This window comes from Amphiura filiformis, chromosome 1, assembly GCF_039555335.1.
Source record: "Amphiura filiformis chromosome 1, Afil_fr2py, whole genome shotgun sequence".
Taxonomy (NCBI): domain Eukaryota; kingdom Metazoa; phylum Echinodermata; class Ophiuroidea; order Amphilepidida; family Amphiuridae; genus Amphiura; species Amphiura filiformis.
The window spans coordinates 66,229,213-66,253,679 of NC_092628.1; the positions used below are offsets into that span (position 1 = coordinate 66,229,213).

At 34.3% G+C, this 24,467-nt stretch overlaps 1 protein-coding gene across 1 annotated transcript in view; it reads left to right on the forward strand.

The window, feature by feature from the left end:
• Positions 1 to 24,467, forward strand: part of LOC140162389 (adhesion G protein-coupled receptor A3-like) — a 136,262-nt gene that overhangs the window by 75,080 nt on the left and 36,715 nt on the right. The window contains 1 exon segment of the mRNA XM_072185597.1: positions 23,971 to 24,042. Within this exon segment, the coding sequence (XP_072041698.1) occupies positions 23,971 to 24,042 (72 nt within the window).

Consider the following 24,467-nt stretch of genomic DNA (forward strand, 5'->3'; position numbering starts at 1 on the left):
CTGGTGCATGGAAGATACAAATTCTTACCCAGAAGAAAACAAGCTTATGCACTTGAATGTATTTTTTTTGTATTTTCAGAACTTAAAGATTTTTTTTTTTTTGAAAGTTCAAAAATTCTTTTAAAGGTTTCTCTTTTATAATTTAGCAATAAAAATAGCAAATTGATGAAATGAGGCAAAATAAAGTAATTAAAACGTTATTAACACATTCATGCATTTAAAACATAAAAAATTAAATACCTGTCCGATTTTCAAGGTGAAATCAATTTCTCCCCTAATAAGGGGGCAAGGGTTTTGGGTTAGGTTAAAGGTTAGTTGGGCTTGGGTGGGTTTGTATAGTTATAGTAAGGTTTGGTAGAAGGGGTAGTCGTAAGGTTGGGGTGGGTTAGAGGGTTATAAGGTTAGGAAAAACATTTAAACAAAATAAAATTTGAAAAAAAATATATATAGGTCCGATTTTTAGGTGAAATAAATTTCATCCCTAATTCCCGATTCGGGCAAGGGTGTTAGGTTAGTTGGGCTTGGGTGGGTTTGTATAGTTATAGTAAGGTTTGGCAGAAGGAGTAGTCGTAAGGTTGGGGTGGGTTAGATGGTTATAAGGTTAGGAAAAACATTAAAAAAAAAAAATTAAAAAAAAAATTAAAAAATTGTTTTTTTTCTTTTCGGTTTTTCGGTTTTTGAAAAACGGTCGGTATCGGTTTCGGTATTGATTTCAAACCGATATAAACCGCGAAATTCGGTATACCGAATATGCCTAATCATATTTATAGTTCAGGTATAATTGTCCTATGGACGCAATAAGTAGACCAAACACAACTATTGCCGGAGCTGGATCTTTACCATCCGAATCTTTTATTTCCTTTCATTTACACAGTTGATCAAGTGTCAACTGTGTTCTTCATACTTAATTTAATATCACATATCACCTCAGACAGCTATATCATCTGAGAGTATACACAGTTGACAGGAAATCAACTGTCTATATTATCTTCATACTTTTAATATCACTTCAGACAGCTATATCATCTGATATTTTAAATAGATATAAATTCAAATTCATTAGCGCCTCAGACAGCTATATCATCTGGCTTAAATTCAAATTCATTAGCGCCTCAGACAGCTATATCATCTGGCTTAAATTCAAATTCATTAGCGCCTCAGACAGCTATATCATCTGGCTTAAATTCAAATTCATTAGCGCCTCAGACAGCTATATCATCTGGCTTATTCTTTAAAAGCAATATATGGTCAATTCCAAGCAACCTCGCCCAAATTGTCAAAATTTAAAAATCAAGTCAAGTATGTGATTTTGGTCTCATATTGTAGCTAAAAAGCTATATTTTCTGAAAACGTACTTTTTAGGAGGAAATGGTGTCCATTGTTAGAAAAACATCCTAATTTGCATAAATTTGCATATTCTTGACTGGTAAAAGCAGCAAAACTAAAAACACAGCAACTGCTCTGTACTGTAAAATTTTGGAAACAAATTATGCATGTGAATATAAAGTTTATAAGTAGCTCAAAATATAAACACCAGACATTTTCAAATTTTATAATGTGTAGTCATCAGCATTGTTTGAGTACCAATTTTACGATTGAAAGCATCATTCCAAGCATAAAAGTATCATTTATTACCACTGCAATTTTAAAATAAGGTTGATTTTCATTGAAACTAGAATGCAAAGCAAATTTATTCATCCCTATCCAATAACCCAAAAATAATTTTCAAAAAGTCTAATTTGCGGCGGTAACGACCAATTAAAGTTGCATCATTCCGCAACATTGCAGAATGATGCATAATTCATAATGTGCCTGTTTGAAAAAAAATATTCACAATTTTGGGTTAGAACTTTCTGAAATGCATTGCACAGAATTATCTTTACAGTAATTGATGTTTCAGCATTGCCTGAACCATTGTAAGTGACATAACTCCACAAAACCCCCTGCATCATTCCGCAACGCCATAAGGATTCATGGATTGCAAGGATTTTTTCTTTAAATTTACGATAAAATAAAACAGTGATGATTATTTCTTGATAGATGGTGATAGTTGTTATGTTACATCCTATGGCTAACACCCAGTGCTAAATTTCACTTCCAAGAATTTTAGACTAGCAAAATGTTGACATAATTTTAGTTTCAACATGTGACCATGCAACACAAGTTATCTGATTAAAAAAATTGGTGATAAATATTTTGGATAAATATTGATATTTGTCAGCTAACATAAGTAGCCAAGTATATAAAACACAATTTACTCAAATTTATTGATCTATTTATTTTTATTTTCAAACATGGACTGCTTTTCATTTTCTATGGGATTTTACACACAGCATCATTCCGCAACGCTCCTTGCATCATTCCGCAACGTGACCTAGTGTCGGAAAATTTGGCATAAAGAGACGATGCCCAATTGTTTTTTAAATCAATACTGACAATTGTCAGTTTACATCCTAAGCTTTAGATTAAGTGGCAAATTTAATATCTCAGATTACTAAACTCACAGAGTTTGTCAAAAATGTTTTAGTGCAAAAATACTGGTCCCCGGCGCATCATTCAAGAACGCAAACTTTGCATATGCAAATTAGGAAATTAGGGTGGTTTGGAAAAGTTTCTCCTACCTTAATCATTCACTAACCAAAAATACTTTAACATTATGCTATTCACCTTGTGCTGTTAATACATATTTGGCTGCTGCATCAAAAAGAAATTCGTACAAAGGCAGTTTGCATCATTCCGCAACGCTTGGAATTGCCCATATATCAATCATTGAAATCATATATGTATCAGACAGCAATATCATCTGATACCCTTTTTACGCAATCAGACAGCTATATCATCTGATGCCATTTATGGTCCTGAAGTGAGATAACCTACTTCAAATCCCAAACAGCATATTTGGCTTGGACCTAATCATTACTCATTTCCGGAATTAGGACAACCCCATTCAATTTCCAAACAGCCTAATTTGGAATTGACATTAAATATTAAGTATGTGAAAACATTCCCAATGACTTGCTCAAATGCAGCAATGTATCTCCATTTTGATTCATATATTGGACAAAATGGTAAAAAGCAAAAGAAACAATGCCATTTAATATCATATTTTTTATAAAGGGAGTGGTGGGTGGGTTTTAAAATTTTCCTGACCTCTTCGGATGGTATTGAAACAGCTTATGAATTTTCCCGGCAACAATTTCTGAGAAAACAGCCACGCCCCCAGAACCGCTGCCTATGATTGGCTACTGGCACGCGACTCGACACAGGCACGGACTGATGTCACAACACGCATGGCACCACCTTTTATTGATCTACAGGACAATGAAACCCTTTTCAACAAAACCCAGGGCTTATTACGCCAATGACAATTTTGGTTTTGATTGAAGTTTGCTCAATCAAAACCCGATTATGTCAAGGATTAAATTTATCAACACAAATTTTGTTGTAGATGTTAATTGTTCATATTGTTATGTTTTGAAGGTTTGGAAATAGATTCCGATGTTTTGGATCCATGTGAAAAGTGTGTACTGTCCCTGTTGAATTTGAAATGAGGTGGGCGGTATTAAAAGCTAATTCTGTTGAACTTATAAAAAGTTAATTGTTTGGACAAATTATCAACAAGTGAAGGTATGGAGTTGTCTTAGAGAAATGTGTATCACTATCAGTGTCACTTTCAGCATGCTTTTAGGTAACTGAAGTATCATACAGACAGATCGCTCTGTATGATATTATTCTCATATTTTTGAAAAAAGAATTTCACAAAAATTCTGTATCGTACACCATGTTCCATTTGCAACCACTCAAGATGGATGCCATTTGAAGAGGAAAACTCCTCTTGTACTTCTGAGTAGGAGATCAATTTTTTGTGTGTGTTACTTGATTAGAGTAGAAATTTTGCGTGTGTTTTTTTGTCGCTTTTCAACATGCCTAGATTTTTTTTAGATTCACATTGTAAACTGATACCTTTGTTCTATGTCAATGTTACTGAAACAGACAAAATAATTATGATGAATTGTTTGGAAATGGAAAGTGAAGTTAACCCAAGTTTCTATAGTAAAATTAATCATTGACACGTGTTGACAAAAAAAATTATCTTCAACTGTAATTTGTAATATCAAGGACAGACAAAATAGAAGTTGGAAGGAAGTGATAATGTTGCAATTTTGTGTGAGTGGAAGAAACAGAAATATATTATATATCACAGTTTGTAAATGTAATGCAATTTGACAGAAATTGGCATTTATGTCACTTTGGATCAAAGCAACTATGACAGTGATTGTAGCAAATTGAGAATGTCACTAACCATGTTGCTACATCATGTACATGCATAATGGTATGCAACAATTTGTTTGGCAGGATTTCCTTAAATGCATTCAGTTAGTTTGATTTGAATTTGCAAAAAGGTTTTCTACTAAGTGATGTTTGCTTTTATCTGCAGAGGTTAGAAAGGATCGTAGCAAAGATAGAAGCTGTGTATATGCAAATCTGATGTTGCTACATCAAGTTTGCAATTACGTGTACTGTTTGCTACATCATGTAGTTTGTTACATGGATTATATGTGATGTTTAGAGATGGTTAGCCAGCTGCTCCAGGTGTGTAATTGTAGTATGTAGGTCACATCGAAATTCTTATTCAAAAATAAGAAACATTGGCAATCTGCCCTCTTTTATATCTTACTTTAGTTTATCTACTGTTTTTACAAAAATTATCAAATGTAACCCACCCAGTATTTCTATTAGTCCTGTAGTTGGTATAATTATTGCACACAAGCAACAAAATGTGAGCTTGTGACTATTGCAGATTTAAAACAACATGGTGTAAATGCAAAATTTTAGGAAAACTGTTACCAGAAATGTATTCACTTGGTTCTGCACATATGAATGTCTCCTAATTGTATGGAGTTACTTGAACAATGAAAAAAAAAAACCTGACGAAATGACGCACATCATGTTTGGGCTGTATCAGTGGCGCATGCAAGGGGGATGGGGCACAGCCCCCACTTTAGTCAGTCAGTTGGGGAAAATGCACTCATTCAATGGTAAAATTGGGGGTTACGAATTAGCAGTGGCTACGTCGAGTGAAGTGAGGTGAAGATTAATTTACTGTTAAAAGTCAGAGGAATTGAGACCCGATGCCCCCAACTTTTGAAAATCTCGGATGCGTGTCTCCAAATTAATTTTCCTGACACTGAGTCCAAGTTGATCACATTGCTTTAAAATGATTAGGCCTATCAGCATAATTTCAGGATGCAACACATTGCCAACAAATAGAAGGATGCCTACTGGGATTATAAATCACAGATGCATTAAGTGATTTAGTTCATGAGCTGAATTCAGAAGTGCAACGAAACACATAATGCTGATTGTGCAGTTGGACTGCATAATTTCAAAACTATAAAATAAAGTTATGATTTATTGTGAAGTCAATTGAATACTAATATGAGCTCAATTACAATACATTTATTTTTAACTTATCAGTGCCTTTTTCAGTACCATAAATTTCTGGATGGTTCCAGTCTTCACCTTTTTAAATTTTGTATATTTTTTTTCCATTCCTTTGTTTATTTACTTGTTTCAAAGACAACACTCCTTTGTATTCAGGTTATAAGTTTACAACAATTGACAATTTTCATTGTCATTATTTGCTGATTTATTCTCTACTCCTCCTCATTGTCATCAAATCAGGTGCATGGTAGATAGTAATAGTAATCATCCATGAAGATGATGGCAAAGGTCCCATTGGAATGTTGAAAATGTGACAGCTTCAAACTGATGTCTTACAGGTGCTTCACATGTAGACCTGCAACTGGACTTACAGCATTTACCGTATAAGCTAATTATACTATGATCAGCTCTTAAATAATAGGTGAGAATTATTTGGGTTTTTTTAATTGCGCAGTGCGCACATCAATAAAGTTCAAACATTCACCTGCGTAAAATCACAAAAGTGCACGTCAGTTACATACGCAAAACGCAGTTCTCATAGGTGCTGCGCCCAGCTGTGTGTATGCCATTCTAATATCAATCCATCATGTTATGAGTCCTGCCTATTATGAGCTGATCAGAGTATAAAGCATTTGCTACGATATAATTTGATTGTGTTTTGCTCTGTTGCATCATTTGTTTTTTAAATGCAATACAAAAAGATAAATTTAATCAAACATTGACATTAAATCTGATGGTACTGTTTACTTACTTCAGTATTGTTAAATTTAATTAAAGATTGAAGATGAAAATATAAGCAGGAGTCAGTGATGAACTTAGATGGAAGAAAATGTAAATTTCAAACTAATTAAAATTCTTTGACAGCAAATATTTATGGTTCCTTTTAATGCAATTTACATTTCTTCAAATCTGTGTTATACTTTGATTATTACCCTTGCTTGATTAGGAGATGAAACCAAACCAACCATGAACAAGTCATTTTTTAAATTCCCCCAAGAGAAAGGAATTAATTGGTATTCATGTAGATAGAATGTACAACATACATAGAAATCAAACATGCTCATCTTAATGACACAGTTCTTTGACCGCAACAAAATGTACATGCATACAATGACCTGAATGAAAATAGATCCAACATCCTCATACCCCCAGCTTGAGGGTACCTAATATGAGCAATTGATAGATGGAAGTTATTGAACTAAGACATTTGAGAGGGGAGTATGAGGCTTGTAGTGATATTGCACATTTGCTTTGTTTCCATGTCATTTCACACCTCGATCTGGATTTCACATCACTGCACAATACATCGCCTTAAAAGACGCAAAAGTCCCATCTTCAAATTAAGATTTGTAAAAGATGCATGGCATAAAGTGGACTCGGATGGACAGCTCGTCCGTGACTTCATAATTGTCAGTGGGAATTTTCTCGACACTCGCAAGAGACTGCCTTTGCAGATAGAGCTTACAGAAAGATGTGCCAATGTAAATACAGGCTGGTTGGCTGGCTGCCGGGCTCTGTCAATTTGCTGTTAGTTCCGTGCGATTGCATTTAACCTCAATTTGGATTAAAAAAAGCCGGGAGTCAAGTTACCCCTTGCTAAAAAAAGAATGAATCTATACTAAGGGCTGTCCAATTTGCAAATTGTGGGAATTGAAAATTCTGAAAATGGGAAAAGATGAATACATTATAGTGAGATTGTCATGTAGTTTTGGCAATGATTAGTCTCAAAAATGGAGTTTCTCACCTTTGAAGTTCGCCTAAGGCAATTGTTAAAGAAAGGAATAGATCGCATATTCTATGTTTCATTTCTTCCAGTATATAATTTTTGAGTACACATTCGATGGCATTTCTTCATTGAAGATCTTTTATCGACAAACATGATGATGAATAATGTGATAACTCTGCCATTCATTGTTAGTCTGTCAAAATGAGGCATTATGTTATTGGTGTTCCCATAGCGACTGTCAACAAATATTTTCATTGTGATACCTTATCCCATTGCTTGCACAGTTCAAAATTTGTATCCCTTAAATGCTAACTATTAAATTCACATTGATGTGAATTAACTCCACTTTCATTCTGCTGTTGTCATGGAAACTGTCAAATCCTATTACATACAATATGAATGTACTTTTTCAGTCAAAGTATGTAATGGAATAAATGCTGTATTTCAATGAAATTTCATTGGTGTATCCTCCCCTGTTTCATTCCTCTCATTCATTGATAGTGGCTGTTCCTTGATTCTATTCATATCATCTATAGATGATCAGTTTGTCCAATTCTAAATATAAATGCCTCCAAATTCCCAAGCTATTTAAGACATACACATGTCATAGTCCTATTAAACTGTGAGCTATGTGCACCATTTCTATAAAATATATTACAGTATGAGTTCCATCAGTATAAAGCAGTTCAATGCACTTGTGTCCATGTCCTATTCCAAATTTAATCCCCTGACCACTAGAATTAACACTGCCATTCACACCTGTAAATAGGTCAGTGAACTTGGATCCTGGAGTATGAGAGTATGTAGGGAGGCATTATTAGGCAATTTTCCCACTGTGAGGAGAACTACCTGTACCTGGATGCAATCATTAGAACTCCAGGCAATTCTACTAACGCTCTGCTTACAGACCAAGAAAATATGCCACAAGATGTGAACATTTAATTTGTGTAAATTTCACAATTGCATTTGAAATATAAACCATGTAAAGCCAAATTTGATGTTGTGTTAAAATATTTTGGGATGAGAAATCTACCAGTGCCAGCATAGTTCCTGGAAATTTGACTGATATTTTGCAAAGAACCTTTTAATAAAATTGTTATGCTATAGGTGCAGAGGAAATGCTTTCATTGGAAGCATACCATTGAAACTTGAGGCACTCTACCAGCTAGGAGCATTTAATAATCCTTGCAAGCATTCTATGTGGGATAAGAGCAGGTTGTAGCCATGAAGTGTGGTGTCATAATAGCTGCTATTGGTTGAATACACACCGGAGCTGTGTTGACGAAACCAAAGAAACAGCAAGAAAACCAGTGATTGGTTGGAACATACTGCATTGGGAATTGGGGAATACATTTAAACCATTCTCAGACTTTGCAGCAACTTTTGTATTGTGATTTGGAAAAAAAGAAGCTTACCAGCATAAAATGTTCCCAAATTTTCACTGAAAGAACGTCTGGAGCTTTGAAAATACAATATAAACATGATAAACAAAACAGAACTTTCAATTTCTCAACTCCAAGTGGAACATGTGATTCAAGTCATGAATTCTTGTTGGTAGATTGCAAAATTATATACCGGTAAAATAGATTTTGAAACATGGCCGAAAGAAGTGCTTATATGTTTGTAATTTGAAACTTTCATATTGCAACCTGTAATAATGGCAATTACCGTATTCGTATTCGTCCGAGTATAGTCCCACGTTCGAGTATAGTCCCACCCCCCATTTTTTGAAAAATTCAAGAAATTGTAAAAAAAAAGTTTTTTATTTTTCTGTTTTGGAGTGTCCCTAAATGCTAGGATCATTCATGGTTGACCTACAAAAAAATTCAAATTCAATGCATTTTGAAATCATTAATAGAGTATGACATGAATACAAATTATCAATTTTCATATTAAAAACGCAAAACATCATGCATTTTTTTGTTGAAATTCGAGTATAATCCCATCCCCCCCCCCCCCAATTTTGAAAAATTTTCACCTAAAAAACGGGTGGGACTATACTCGGACGAATACAATATATTGATTGATGAGGTGACAGATTATTTTGCCTGATGAGACACTGATTTTGGTATGATCCCATCATGCATTTTGCAAACCTAACCTCTCAAAAAGAAAATTGAGGGAGGACTGATGGAGGAGGAGGCAGCTATGATTGTTTGGTGTCCATATTGACAGATGGGTATTATAAGGTAAGAGCAAGCAGGTCAATATCACAGTTCAAGGTCAGGTTGATATTGCCAACCCATCCACATCATACAAATAATAATCTATAACACTTGAATTTCTAAGAAAAGTACCAGCCCTACTTGATTCAGTGAAAGCCGATCTACTTGGACTAATGGATCAAGTGTTTGCATGGGCGTTGAATTCAACTATCCACTTAAACCTGATCCTGATGTATTGAAATTGAAGTTGGTCATTAGCTGTTTGGGTTTTGTTGGTCAAATATAATTGAGGTACCTCATTCAAGTATAGTTCATGCATAGAATACATACGAGCACTTTAGAAGGGAATTTTGTTAACCAATATAATTATTATCCTGTATCTCTTACATTTTCAGGAAATATATAAAGCAAATTAACAAATGCTGTATGTCTTCCAAATATTACAATTTTATATTTTGGTTTCATCAATTTTATCATTATATTTAACTGAAAAAAAATGACAAATGCATTTTAAATACTCCTTTCTGTAGAAAAATCCAATGATGTGGACCATATAATTGTGTAGATGTCTCTGTAAATTTCCAGGCATTATTGTATACGCTAAAGCAGCTAAATTATGGGTATTTACACTGATTTTGCAATAATAAAAAAAGAAAAGAAAAATCCCCTTCTTCCTCCTTTTTATCAAAAACCCGGATTGTGAAACATGTTTGTTATTTTACTTGGTCTAAACTTCTTATATTATGGTCATAGTCGTAACAAATAATAAATGATCAACTTCCACTTTAGAATTGCTCCTTGCTCATAAATGATCAAAAGTTAAAAGCACTGAGCTTTAGCTTGGTGGAAAAAGAAAGAAGAAAAAGAAAAAGAATGCCTGAAAGTCAAGAACATTCAGTGTAAATCCTTTCATCATACTAATGCATAATATTGTACATAATGCAGAAATTCAATCAAAAATAATTTGATGCAAAGAAATGTGAGCTTTTAAGTAGAGTAAAAGAAAAAGATGAAACAATAAGAAGCACATTTTTGCTGACACTTTACCTTGTTTAGTTTGATCATATCAGTTAAAATTCCAAGTTTCTGACATTGTTGTACTTAGCATAATTTAATTTGAAAATGGTACTACCCAGTGAAGATAATTTTATTTTAAGTTTTATTTCATTAACATTACAATATTTTAACTTTCACAAAAGGTTACCGGGTTACTGTGTACTCTTATGCAAGTTGCACATATGCATCCAATTATTTTTGAGATTTTTAAAATGTATGAAATATTTATTAATATGTCTCAACAAAGTTGTCTTTCCTGAAAGGAAATTGTAGGAGAAAGTATAGATGTTATTTTGTAGTAAGCTTTATTTTGTTCACATTTTTATGTAAAGGTTATTTTTATTAATAGCAATAGCATTATCTTTTTAGCATGGAAATGAAAATTGTTTCCCCCTAGGAAGTTAACAGGCAATATTGTAGTCCTCTGATCTCTTTAGATTTGAGCTAAAGTCGGCATAGATTGGATTTTTATTTTGTGAGTTGACAGGAAACGTCTTCAATTTTTCTTGAAAATCGCTTTTATTGTTATTTTTATCAAGCGGTTTCCAATTAATTTTAACAAGCAATCAATCTCTGAATTTAAAATGGAAAGCAGGGCAGCATATATGTAAACTAGTAAGTTGTGAATTATGCAGATGTTGACTCCAAGGTGTTTTATCACAAGCTAAAATAGCATCACTTCTTATGCCTGAGTTCATTAACCTGGTAGTCTTACAATTTGACTTCACATAGTAGAGAATGAGGTTTGATACCCAATCCGTACATGGTTATACCATGTGTGTGTACAGGCATATGAAGGGTAAAAGAACTGTGCACTAGGAGAGGAGATAGAAATGTTGTGGATTCTAGTGTTTCAACAAAGTAGTATACCTGTAAGCTACTGGGTACTTTGCTTCACTTTAAATCACCAAGTCAATGATCAATTAAGCTTCTGCACAAATTAATATTACATTGCCTTCTTAAAGGGACACTTGGTTGCTGTAAAGATGTTAGTAATAGTAGTCAATATATAAATGGTATTCCTGTGTGTTGAACATGAATAGCAATGTGTATTTGTGGATGGGTGGGAGTTGGGGAGTTGATTTGGGGGAGGGGGCATGTGTGGGTGTGTGTTTGTGAAAAGTTAATTTATTGAGTTCAAAACTTGTAACTGATTTAAGAGCCACTCAAGAATATGAGGAGATATACTCTTATGCAAAGATTAAGCTTACACTTCCTGCTAATATCAAACTGCTTCATACAAATATTTCAACACTTTAAATTTAGTTTTCATAATTTGGTTTCTTTTTTGGAGAAATCAGCCAAACTTTACCATCATCCTCTTTATCACCCAAATTGAAGTCCTCATACTTGATATGGGTCAGTGATAAATCCATGTCTGAACCCTTCTGTACCACAGGGCCCAGAGCATCATACAGATCATCATGATATAAAGTAAAGTGTTTGCATCAATATAATATATTTCCAGTTTCACCCTAGAAAAACAAAGCCTGGAGACCTCTTTCCTGAGAGCAGCCAAATGTGTATGAATTTTGCCGAATTGTGTCAACTTGGGGACCTTACAATGTTTTTGTTGGCTTTCCCCTTGGATGTAAGAAGAGGAAGCAAAATAACAGTGGCTATTTTGTCAACTGTGCCATGTTGCAACATCCAGAAAAACATGGGCGGATTGAATCGATTTTGATGGGCAGTTTAGAGTAAACATTAAAGGTCTGTGATTCAAGAAATAATGCAGTAAGCATGTTTTTTATGAATTGTGTTTGACATCATGAGGTTTTGAACAAACTTTAAGCCCTGCAAAACAGAAATATAAGGGCTGCAATGAGAATTGTAAGGCGTCCGAAGTTCTGAACTTTGAAAATGGTCAAATAATTGATTTAGATTTAAGCTTCCCAGTCTCGTGTGGATGCTTTTTGGGCCCCCTTCATGTCGTTGTGATGACACTTTTCAGAAGTTGGTACAACAACAAACTGTGAATGCATTTTTGGTATGTGATTTAAATCCTCTTTAGTGCATCGTAGGGGTCCGGCGTCCATGCAGTTTTCATTGGACCTGTTGGTCAATTTCAACTTCTAATTAAAGGGGTCCAAACCATCCAAAACAAAATAAGTACGTGGTCAAAGGATATGCAGATGCGCAAGAATACACCACTGGTTTTTACTGTGGACACACATGTTTGAGTTTTATTCACCTTACCATGGGTCCTTTAAGATTTCACTCTCCAAGCATCACAAAGATTTCTCTTGTGGGTGTCCTCATTTGTTGGTGTTGACAAACACCTACACATCATGCAGATATTTAATCTAAAGAAAGTACTGTGTGAATGAAAACTAAGCACCTTGTCAGCTGTAGTAGCATATTAGTAACACAAGACATCAGCTATACATTCTGTATGGAATTCATTTCACTGCTTTTCCCCAATTTAATCTCATTCTTCTACACAGGTAGCCAATATGACCATCATATAACCAAGGAATAGAATTTCAAGCAAGAAAGCAACCAAAGTCATTTACATTCTTTTCATTCCTATAAGTTCCATCTAATAACAAAACCTTGATGTCAATGAACTTTTATAATATAAGGAAGTCAATTTTCTTCATGCATCCTGGGCAACGGTATTATTACGCTGCAGCATACATTTGTTAATTATTTACATTCTTTGGATGTAGGGTTTGTCAAGAAGTATTGAGACTGAACTGTAGCGTTAGTGAACCTGGACTTTGGGTATGAAACCAGGTTGTAGTGGATTATGTTGTCCGAAAATATAATTCTTTGAAAGGTTATCATGGTTGAAAAGCACCGACAAGGAAACTCCTGGAGAGAAACAATATGGATGCCATGGAGTTATCCCAGCATGCCTAACTGGAGGGCAAAGTTCGGCTCAATAAAAATGTATTGCTTTATTCACTTGATGAACTTGGATTGCAATAATATTGTGAAAATATTCAAACAACCAGAGGGCTCAGTTTCGGTAGATGTTTAGGAATAGCGAGTTGCTGAAAAAAAAAAAGAAGGAAAAGTTGCATGCATCAAGGGATACCTTTACAGTGTATTTTATTTGTTCAGGAGAGAGAGCAGTACCTAGAAAGACTAGTTTAGCTAATGGAGAGGGAATTAGAATTTCTTTAATTTGTGAAACTGATGTAGTGATTGTTTTTTAAGCTTATAAAAAGCAAATGCAATAGGGGAAGTAAATTTGTAGAGCTAAATGGAGCACTGCAAATTGTTCCAGTTGTAAGATTTTACTCTAATGACGTAAGTTCGCATTTCATAGGTTGCAGCTTCAACAAATCGCAAGCATTTTCTCCAAGCGCTGACGCACATTCGCATGCGTTGAGAGATGCCGCATAGGTGCGTGAGCGAAACAGCTGCCTCAACGTGTTGATGTCACAAGGCTTAAGCGCTATAGTTAAAAATGTATTGTATCAAATAAGTGGTTAATATAGAACCAGTGTTAAAATGATTTTGTTAAAATTGTGTTCACCTGCCTCCGTCCTCATTTAGTCAATCTATCTGTTGAATTCACCCCTTAGGTTGTCCTAGATTTGAGATGTTAAAGGTCACAGACATTTATTTTAGCTCATTTTGAGCTCTAGATAGAAGTTTGTGGAGCCAAATAGGTGATATTATATCTACCTGTTTTGATGAGTTTTCTCTCCCAGTGCATTTGTAAATTGAAAGCTAAAACCACTGCGTTGATGCTGAAGATATGTCAGCACTCTGTTAGATATCATTTGATACAGGGAAAATCACTACATACCTGCATGAAGTTGAAATTTACTTCATATTCAGTTCTTGTAAACCTTGAATTTGTCAGTAAGAATAGTGGAATAGGTAAAAATAAAATATCCCTATGGGTTGTTGAGTGTGAAATTTCAATTGTACTGAGATTACATGTATATGACTATATATTTGAGATACTTGGCCTTGATGTAAGCTTAGTTTGAATTGTACACACAGTTTTGCTGTCTACTGTAGATAGCAATATTCTCTTTGGGTCTGTTGACTTGTTTCCTACCTCACATATAAAAGAAGAGAAAAATAATTACATTCATTGGCCCACTTTGGCGTAAAGCTTTTAACACTTAAAATGAATGTGCGTCATTTGTAAACACGGAGGGTTAGATGAGCAGCATATTTCAACTTGGATGCTTTCAGCTGCTGAGTGAGACAACACTCAATAAATTATCAAAATAAACAAATATGTTTGTGTGAAGATGGGAAATGTATTTAGGACTGGGGCATTGCATTAGCTGATGGAAATTATAAAGATTATTATGGACATTTGTTGTGGAAAAAGGAGGGCTACTGATAATGCAGTTTTTAGTTTGGGCATTTGGCATCTTGTTACAAAGTGGATCAATTTTTGATTATCTTCATTGATGGTAAAACTACACTCTACGTGACTTGAATAATACAGTAAACATTGGCAGCAAATGCAAGTTTTGTTACTCTTAATAAGTTAAGTCTTTGATTATGGGGTTTTTATTGTGTGGTTAGAATCTGTAATTAGAAATTGGGCATATCTGTGTCAGGAATGAAAGAAGTATTGACTCTGAGTAATGGCATCATGTATGGTTCAGTAGAGCTCTGTACAAAAATAGTATACACACATCGGAAATTATTGACCCTTGGCGCTGTGTCATATTGCTGTATTCTTGAAAAAGCAATATTCCATTAGTAGCTTTATTGTGTACATCTTATTGATGTGGACATAGCTGTTAACTTCTCAGGAAATACTGATTGCAACTTAACCAGGGATGACTGAAAAGTCAAGTCACTAAGTACTATTTTGCCATTATTTTCAGTTGTTTTTGTGGACATAGCTGTTTGCATCTCCGGATGTACTACGTGCAATTCAATGGCAATACAGCTTTCTGTATACAGTGCAAATAGTGTGATTCTACGATTGTAATGAGAATTACGATATTCTTGATATAAGTAAATTTTCCTATGATCGCGGATTTGAAATTTCGAAGGACAAGTCTCTCGTCCATGTTATCTTTTTCACTATATAAACTCATATAAACAAATTCTGTCCATATACGGGGTCAATGCCTTGCTATTGTAGGTTCAATTATATAGTCAAATCAATTGTGGTGCGTAGTGTGTGGTGGTGCTGTACTGATTTTAATACTATACAACGATCAGAGTAGCAATTTTCATGCTACATTAATTTTCATGGTATTGTGCACAAATCAAAGTTGAAGTGAAATTTAAAAAGGAGTGTAAATATTTGCAATGATAATATTTGTATGTTGAATATGCCCAGTACACTAACCCAAATTTGCATAATGACCAACGAAGTTAGAGGTGATTAACAATGTGAAGCATTCTTGGTGTGAAAATGATTAGTTTTATGGTACTGAAGTAGTAAATGGACGATATCAAATCACATATACCTGATACCAGGGGGACTGTCCATCCAATTTATGTCGGGAAAACATCTTTGTGATGTGATGTTAGTGTTAACATTGAAATGCTGGAATGGGATGAAATGAATTTTTAAATTTGAATAATAGTAGTGAATTGGTGAAATAAAATCTCTCAAGGGATGAGCTGAATAGTAATGTGATGTTAGCATCATAATAGACAAAAGAAACTTAAAGCCATGTTAAGAAATGGAATGGGCACATGATTTGCAAGAGCATGAATTCAGTTGTATTATCATACCTAATTAGCACCGTTCCTAATTAGTGCCCAAGCTTTTGAAATTTGTTTATAAGGCTCAATTCACTTTAGTATGCAATTGTGTCAAAAATTATAATTTAATCCCACTAAACTATCTGGGCAGCAAGTTTCATTGACTGCAGTACCTATTTCTTTCAATTGAATTATAGCATTATTTTGCATAGAATATATCCTGGTTTCTATTTTGTAAATAAATAATGACTTTTTCGGAGGGGGCAAGGCAAATTTCCAGGGGGGCAAACTTTGACGAAAATGGGCTAAAGATTACAAAAAAGGCCTCTCACTCCCTGACCCTAAAACAAGTAAAGTAGAATGGGTGTTTGGAGTTATGTCAGTAAGCTACTTGTCACTGATTGTCTGCAAAATCTTATTTAACTTTTAAATTCTGTGAAATATTTGAGCCAAGCAAATTAGTACAAATATAGTTGCTAGCTATATAAGCAAATGTTGTTTATTCATGCAATGACAGGCAAAAGGCAAGCTGCTTTAAAAGGTATCCATTTGTAAGATTTCTATCTCAGTCCTTCTCAAACAAAAAGTTGATGCTATGAAAAAAGATAAAGTACTCCACAATAGTACGACAGTCATTCAAATTAGATAAAAGTGAAGGAGATGAGCGTGTTACTTGGGTTTCCATTGGATTTCCGCCGTACAAGTCGACAACCTGTACAGATAGAAATACCATAAACACAGCTAGTTTTCATAAGAGTGGTTTACTCTATCTCCTTGTAGCTGACAATAAGCCTGATAAGAGGAAAGAGTAATAACAGTTTATATTAAGACTGAAAGAAGGCAAGTGACATTTGCAATAAGTTTGTGTAATACGATGCAATGATGTTGATCCAAATATTGTAAAATAAAGTTTAACACAGTGCAACAAGTTAAACTCAATTTACCCTAGCTAAGAAATGGGCGAATCCATGTTTTTGTTTACTGGGTCAGAGGTCAATCATTGTCATGCAGATAAATTTGTATTGTTTGGCTCGACCGGGAACCAATGGATTTTTCAGGGTTTCAAGCGTGATTAGGTGGTGATTTATTCACTGTTGGTTTTGTATTGGACACTTACAACAACAAAAAATCTTCCCACCCACCGCTCCCTATGTGGACATGTGAGAAGGAAGTAAAATATAATTATGTGTGACAGTAATGAGATAATGACCTGTATACAGATATATTTTATCTACTACATGGTAGTGTGTTAAATAGCTAATTAAAGCATTTAAGTGTCTGTAAGTTTAAAAAGAAAAATCAAGAATTATGGTCCCTGTAGATAAGGAGGGAGGAATAAAGAGTTGACGCCAATCATTAAAATTACATGTGACTTGCAATTAATTTCCCTTTCTCAGTTCTTCAAATGTACACTGTTTAATTAGATCATGTGTTCAATATGTTGCTACATAAAATTTTATATAATTGTTCTGTATCAACCTTTTTAGGATGATAGTTCAAGAGGGAAAGTAAGTCGTCAAAACTATATAATTTTAATATGTACAGGAATTGACAATCGTATTGTTACATGCAGGCACAGGTGTCATCAAAAACAGTAAAGTAGTCTTTTATAAGGTCAAAGACTTCACACAGTAAGCAAAAGAAAATAATGCTGGGTTTTGAATTATCTTTTCTGTATTTATTTATTATGATATATGTACATGTCATAGAATGCTAACATTAATACTTTATCCTTTGTAACTTCAGGTCGATCACCTGTTGAGAGTCTCGAGAATTGTTCCACTCGGGAGCGTCTGACCTGTATGCACCAGTACCGTAATTTATTGTTGAGTTTCCAGCCATTATATTTGATTTAATGATCCAAGGGTTCGGGGTCAAACGCTCAGAATTTGAGCTTGGTGGCGGCTACCGAATGCAAGTTTGGATCACGTGTTGGTTTATCCAAAACGAGATTTCTCTGCGCCTTTGGTCGTTGTATCGCTAGAGTCTTGGGTTGGGTATTGTTCGCTCGATTAGAGAATCTCCTATTATATATTGAGAGTCTCCAAACGAGATTTTCTGCGCCTTTGGTCGTTGTATCGCTAGAGTCTTGGGTTGGGTATTGTTCGCTCGATTAGAGAATCTCCTATTATATATTTTGCTATAGTACGGCTGAGAGTGTAGGTACTTGGTGTGGGTCCTAAACAAAAGTCAATAAATGGTTGTCGTGTCTGATTGCCAACATGCATGCAATTTTTGCGTCCGAGTGTTTTTCAATTTCTCTGTCTTAGGGTAATTGAATGATATATAGATGAATTGATTTTCAAAATCGGTTCAATTAAACTGTGTGTTGATGAGATGTTTTATATAAAATGATATTTCTGATGCTGCGTGCGATGTGTAAGTCATGACTTTATTCCTGATGCCATCAACTGTTTTATGTTGTTCTTGAGATTATGGATACAAACTGTTTATTTCGGCATGCAGGTACAAATATGCCTAGTACTTATGCTTAATAATTACCATCGACAAATTCAATTGACATAGGTGATGATACATGTTTGCTTCTTATCAATTCAAAATTTGATTTAGATAAATGTGTTAAATTAACAACATTCAAATGTTGGCAGGCGTACGCAAATCCATGTGTACAGTAACCTATTCTCATTCCATCACCCTTTATCACACCAAAAGAGAACAGTCAAACACATAATTAAGTCAGGAAGCTTTCATTTTGTATAATGAGATCTTTCATGCTAACTATCAGAAAATGATATTGTGGGTCATGAATTTATCAAATTATGTGTTGCTTACAACATGACATTTATCAATGATGAATATACTCCCCAAAATGACATAAATTATATCATTAGTTTTGCCATTTTCGCATGAGATTGATTCAAGTATTCTAATTTGTGATATGTATTGAACAAGATTAAGAATAAATTACAAATGGAGTCATTTTGTTATTATCAATCATATTGTCATCATCATATTTATGTGTCACTTTAGCTTGTTTCAATTGCAATAATGTTCATCATCATGTATTTCATCGTTCCAATGTGAACGTATTTCTGGGTGATGAGTTGTTTGTCAGTTTTGATTATGATCCATCTAAATGGGTTTTTATACATGAATAGGATGATTGATGGTACAATGGTTGGATCAATGCAATTATTTGACAGATAATGTATTAGAGTCAACAATAGTATCATCAATTGGGTTGTATATGCTGTATAGTGAACTACCTTGAACCTGGGATGGCAAAAGGAGGAGCAAGTGTTCCACCTGCCAACAGCTCAAAATAACTTGTCATGTTCACAATGACGATATTGTGAACAAAATGTCATATTTATGATTTAAGTTTTTGTGCTTCAGCAGTTTTTAATAGTTGTAGTTTCTTTTCATATTATTACACATGTTTCTCTGCAAACAAACCTGCGTATGTAAGTAATGAATTGCATTTACACATTGACATGTGCAGGGAAGTCAGTTTGCAGGAAATTTCCTGTTTTCAGGATTTTATAAAAAGGTGGTTCTTTCCTTTACAAAAGCACAGGAAACTTGTAAAAAAAGACTTTGTAAAGTGGTATTGCTAGTATTGCATTTTCAGGCAACTCTGACTGGCATGACAAAGTGCAAGATGCTCAAGAATATTGCAGCTTGAGGATTCCATCTTCTAGTTCAGTGGATAATCTGGAGATTTTTCTGCTGCGTGAGCATGCCACAACATGAGTAGTGTACTAGACTACGACTGTGGCAGCAATTTATTCCATATCTTATGGGGGAGGGAGACTTTGGTTCCTTTTATATGTGGGATTTAAAGCCAGATAATGAATGCATGATGAGATAGTAATGCAAGAAACGATGATAGGATGTAAAGGTTGGACATAGTGTGCTGTTCATCACATTATGATGACCTGCTAAATCACTCGCATGGATTTCCTATAATGCCTTGTGAGTGGTTGACAGAATTTGACAAAGATGGTCTCTGTTATAATGCAGGTTTAATAGAAACATGATAGACCTGATCGTATTATATAAACATCATTTTGGTTATTCACATGTGTCTGCATGTATAATAGTTGTACCGTACCATGAATTTCTCTATTTTAAATTTCTGAACACAAAAAATATAGGTGGCCTAGATGTCATATTAGATAAAACATTTAATTAGGTAATGTGAGAAAATGTGACCCAGATAGCAAATTTGAACCAACAATGTAGCAAAGAATTGATTGATTTTAATATAACATTCAGTGGATCTGACCTTATGATGATATACACCGATACCAATACATCTTCACTTAACCTAACTCTTTGGATAAGTGATATTGCAAACCATATTTTATTCTTAACCCTATTCCTTTTTTTTTAACAGTTTAAATATATCCTCATAGTCCAGGAGTAAAGATGTTGATGACATCACTTGTATTTATTACAAAGCAACCTGGATAGTCACCTCCCATGCAAGATAATTTGTTTGTCAATACACATGATGAGTGTGATCAAATCAATTATAAATTATCTGTGTCACTTAATGCTTAATGTTATGACAGTTCATCACTATGTTGTTAATAATTTGGTGCATAATCAAATTATGTTGCAATTAAAGCTCATTAGAGAGCAACTACCAACAACATGCATTAACATTTACTTGACTCTTAATGTTATTGATGACATTTCTATGATGAAATGCTGATGACAGGTTTTTGAACTCATTGTCTAGACATTACATAATCAAGTGTGAATTAATTCAATTCATTCACAGTTAATTTTCAATCATTGATATAAGTAATTGCATTTATATGGATTGTTAGTTGATTGGCTCCCCGATTGGCTCACCAAGTGACATCAGTTTTGATTTAATAATAAGAGAATGTTAAACTCTTGATTGACTTGAGCATTGAGCATTTCATTTTGTTTACGTGTTAAATATGACATGATGAGGGTGTGTGATAAAATTGAAAAAACTCATCTCCTAATGTGTATGGAAACTTCCTTTTTAATTGCATTACTTGTTTGTTGCTTACATCAAGCAATGTTGGGAACCCTGGTCTTTCCCAATAGTAAAGGTCAAATGTTTGAGTCTAAGCGAGCAAAATCAATTGATTTTGTATTTTCGTATTTTGACTCATATCTTGGGAGAGAGCGGCAGGTTCGTTTTGCATACCTGCATACTGCATATTTCTAGAGTTTCTTAGTGGCGAGTTGTAAGCATCAATTGTTGCAAGATTGGGCATATATCGTAAACAAAATATAAACACATACTTTTGTTTGACCGCAGACATCTTAGAATTTGCAAGAGATGATATAGATTAGATTGGATGACTGTGCAATGCTCGAGCTCTGTGTTATGAGTATGAATTAATTTTCTAGGTGTCTGCATCTCAATTTGGAAAAACATTCAGTCTTAAATGATTCAGTCAGTGAGTCAGCATCACCTTAACATAAACTATTTCATTTAGCACATGGCTGTTCTGTTCTTGCCTTCTTGACAAATATTCTCCAAAACAAAATTGTCAATTATGAGTGTAGATTTGTGACATCATATCCCATAATGCCTATCTTTGGATGGTCTATGCTTATACCCCGGTACTACAGTAAGGTGGAATGTCCCACTGAATGATGGGACATATTAAATATGAAATCCAGATTTTTGAGCTATGACCTGACACCATAAAGACATCTAAAAAAACATGCCAATATTGGAAATAGTTTGAGTTCAAAATATATAACCTGAACCCTAACATTTGGTGAAGGCATTGGGGGAGGGGTATAATTTAAACTTAGTATCATAGGCCTAGGGGGACACGGGGACGAGGTATGGTAATTTTTTACATGGATGAGTGTTCATGAACTGATGAGGTAGGGTTTTTTTCCTTCAATGTAAAATTTGCATTGTTAGTAGTTTCAATCTTTTCCTAATCTTTAGGAAAGTCCTTCAGTAGGAATGTCCCTTTTCTTTTCTCTTCTAAAACATTATGAGGTTTAAACCCCTTAGAAAAGACTTGGAAGTGATTCTTGTTACTTTAATATTAATAAACTTATTTAGGTCTATGTATAAAGTTTTCCTATAAAAGCATTCCAAACTATTTGAAAAATCTAATCTGACAAATCTCAGAAATTGAGGAAGGAGGGTACGAGAACCAAAACATTGATTTTTTTTCGGCCCAAAATGGTGCCATGCAATTCATAAAAGTAAACAGTTGATAAAGGTGATAAAGCTGCCTCTTTTTGTTATTCAATTTTAATGGGGCTCATCAGTAAAGTTACTTCCTGTTTTATAAATGATACAATACAGTTGCTTGTTTGCAATGATACAATTTAATACAAAAACGAAATGGTAGATAAACCATACACATGTGGTTAGAGGAAAGTTTGGATAAAGATTAATGATCATCCCTTGGGGAGGTCCAGTGAAACTGTTAAGGTGACAGTGCATCTACTACATATCTTGGGTTCTTTTTCCAATTTATATTATTGAAATTAAAACATAACACTCATTAACCTATCAAAATGAAAAATATCATGAAATTAAACTGAAGTGCATACACACCCATCCACCTCTCTCCATACACGCCACCACCTCAAAGTTCGCACCAACATCACCAAAACATGCTCTCCAAATAATGTAGCTTTAATATACTCGCCACTAAGAAACTCTAAAAATATGCAGTATGCAGGTATGCAAAACGAACCTGCCGTGGGAGAGAGTACTTTCAGAGTGTCCGGATCATATTGATATTTCTAATCCATGTAACAGATCTTTGTTTTACAATGCATGCATTTCCTTTATAATACTAATTTTATTTTTTTGCAAGAGGGAAAACTGCATACAGCCTCATTAAAACATGACAAAACTGATGATCATGTTAGCATCACTTCAATAAGCATTTGCTATTAAAGTCATTATAGCAAATCACATCCAGATGAAGTGCTAGGTTAATTGATGAGAAAAAGGGTTGAAAAGGTTGCAGGTCTAATAATCCCTCCTTTATAAGTGGGTCAGGATCATGGGCCAGCTAGCACATCACTGCTACAGTATAATCATTTCAGTGCCACACAATTTTTCTTGAATTTTTAAAGTTTGGATATTGCACAAGTTGTTATCTTGTTAAAAATCCTTGAACAGCATTGATGTAAATATATTTATGAAGCACATTTTCAAGTGTCTTTATATATGCGTTTCAGTTGATGTATGATATGCACAAATATTAAACCACTGTGAAAATAATAAGTTCAATACTTCTAGTCTAGACCAGCCTAGTTACCACACAAGAAAGAACATGTCCATCCACTTCCATCTAATACTGATGAACTAGTGCACTTTGTTTTTTCATTACCATAATGCAGCTTCCTCAATGTGACATTGTTAGCATTGGGTCTTTGCCAGTCTGTTTTTCATCTATCATGCTCTAGATACAACTTTGCTCTTATAAATTCTGGCACGTCTTCAGTAGACGTAACATCATTCAGCTGCGGTGACATTTTCTGTCAGCAATGTTGGATACAAGTTTATTCCTACCAATTATGATGTACAAAGTGTAATTTTAATTTGACGACAGAGACATCTATTTTATTGGATGATTTTGATTTTAAGTTGACAAAAGTATGCTCATATCTTCAGTAGATGTATAAATCTCTCCATTTGGGTGTTTACTGACTTTATGTTTGGTGTTATTGCTTAGAATACTAGGTCTAATGGGTCAAAGTGGCATTTAAAATATAGCAATTCTCAGGTATGTTTTACTGTTCAATTTGCTGGGTTGAATCAATATTATTTGATAATGCTACAGCACCTGAAGTTTAAAAGAGCAGAGAATACAGTGATTAATGATTAGGCCTATATAAATCTTGTCTTTTTCTTGCAAAATCAGATATGCTTTTGATCAAGTTTAATTTTGATTGCAAATTATATTGACCTGTGTTCTATCTGTGTGTTTTATATTACAGAGATCTAAGCCACAATAAGATCACATATATCGAAGCAAGAAGTTTTGATGGACTGGATACAATTGAATCATTGTAAGTAAACACTTTGTGTAATATTTTCTCTTTTTGTGTAATGTTCACTTTTCAGTGTGATAAAAATTCAGTACTGTACATGTATTAGGGGTTGTTCCTGGTGATGATACGCCTGTGTCTGAAAATGCATGTATACCGTAAATGTTCGCCTAATAGCGATATGGGCTAACCTTGACATAACTGGAATTTTAGACACAAGCTAAAAGTGCCCTCCCATAAAAATCCCACCAGTAAATAAGGGCACGTACCCTTTATTCTTGTGGGATTTTTAGAGGAGAGGGCTCTCTATTTGTACATGAAATTTACTCCAAGGCAAAGAAGGCGAACGTTTATCGGTATTGCAGTTTTTTTGTAGGTGTATTTGTAGGCGTGTTTGTTCGTGCAAAGGTGTACTTTGCATATATGTGTTGTATGTGTACTATGGT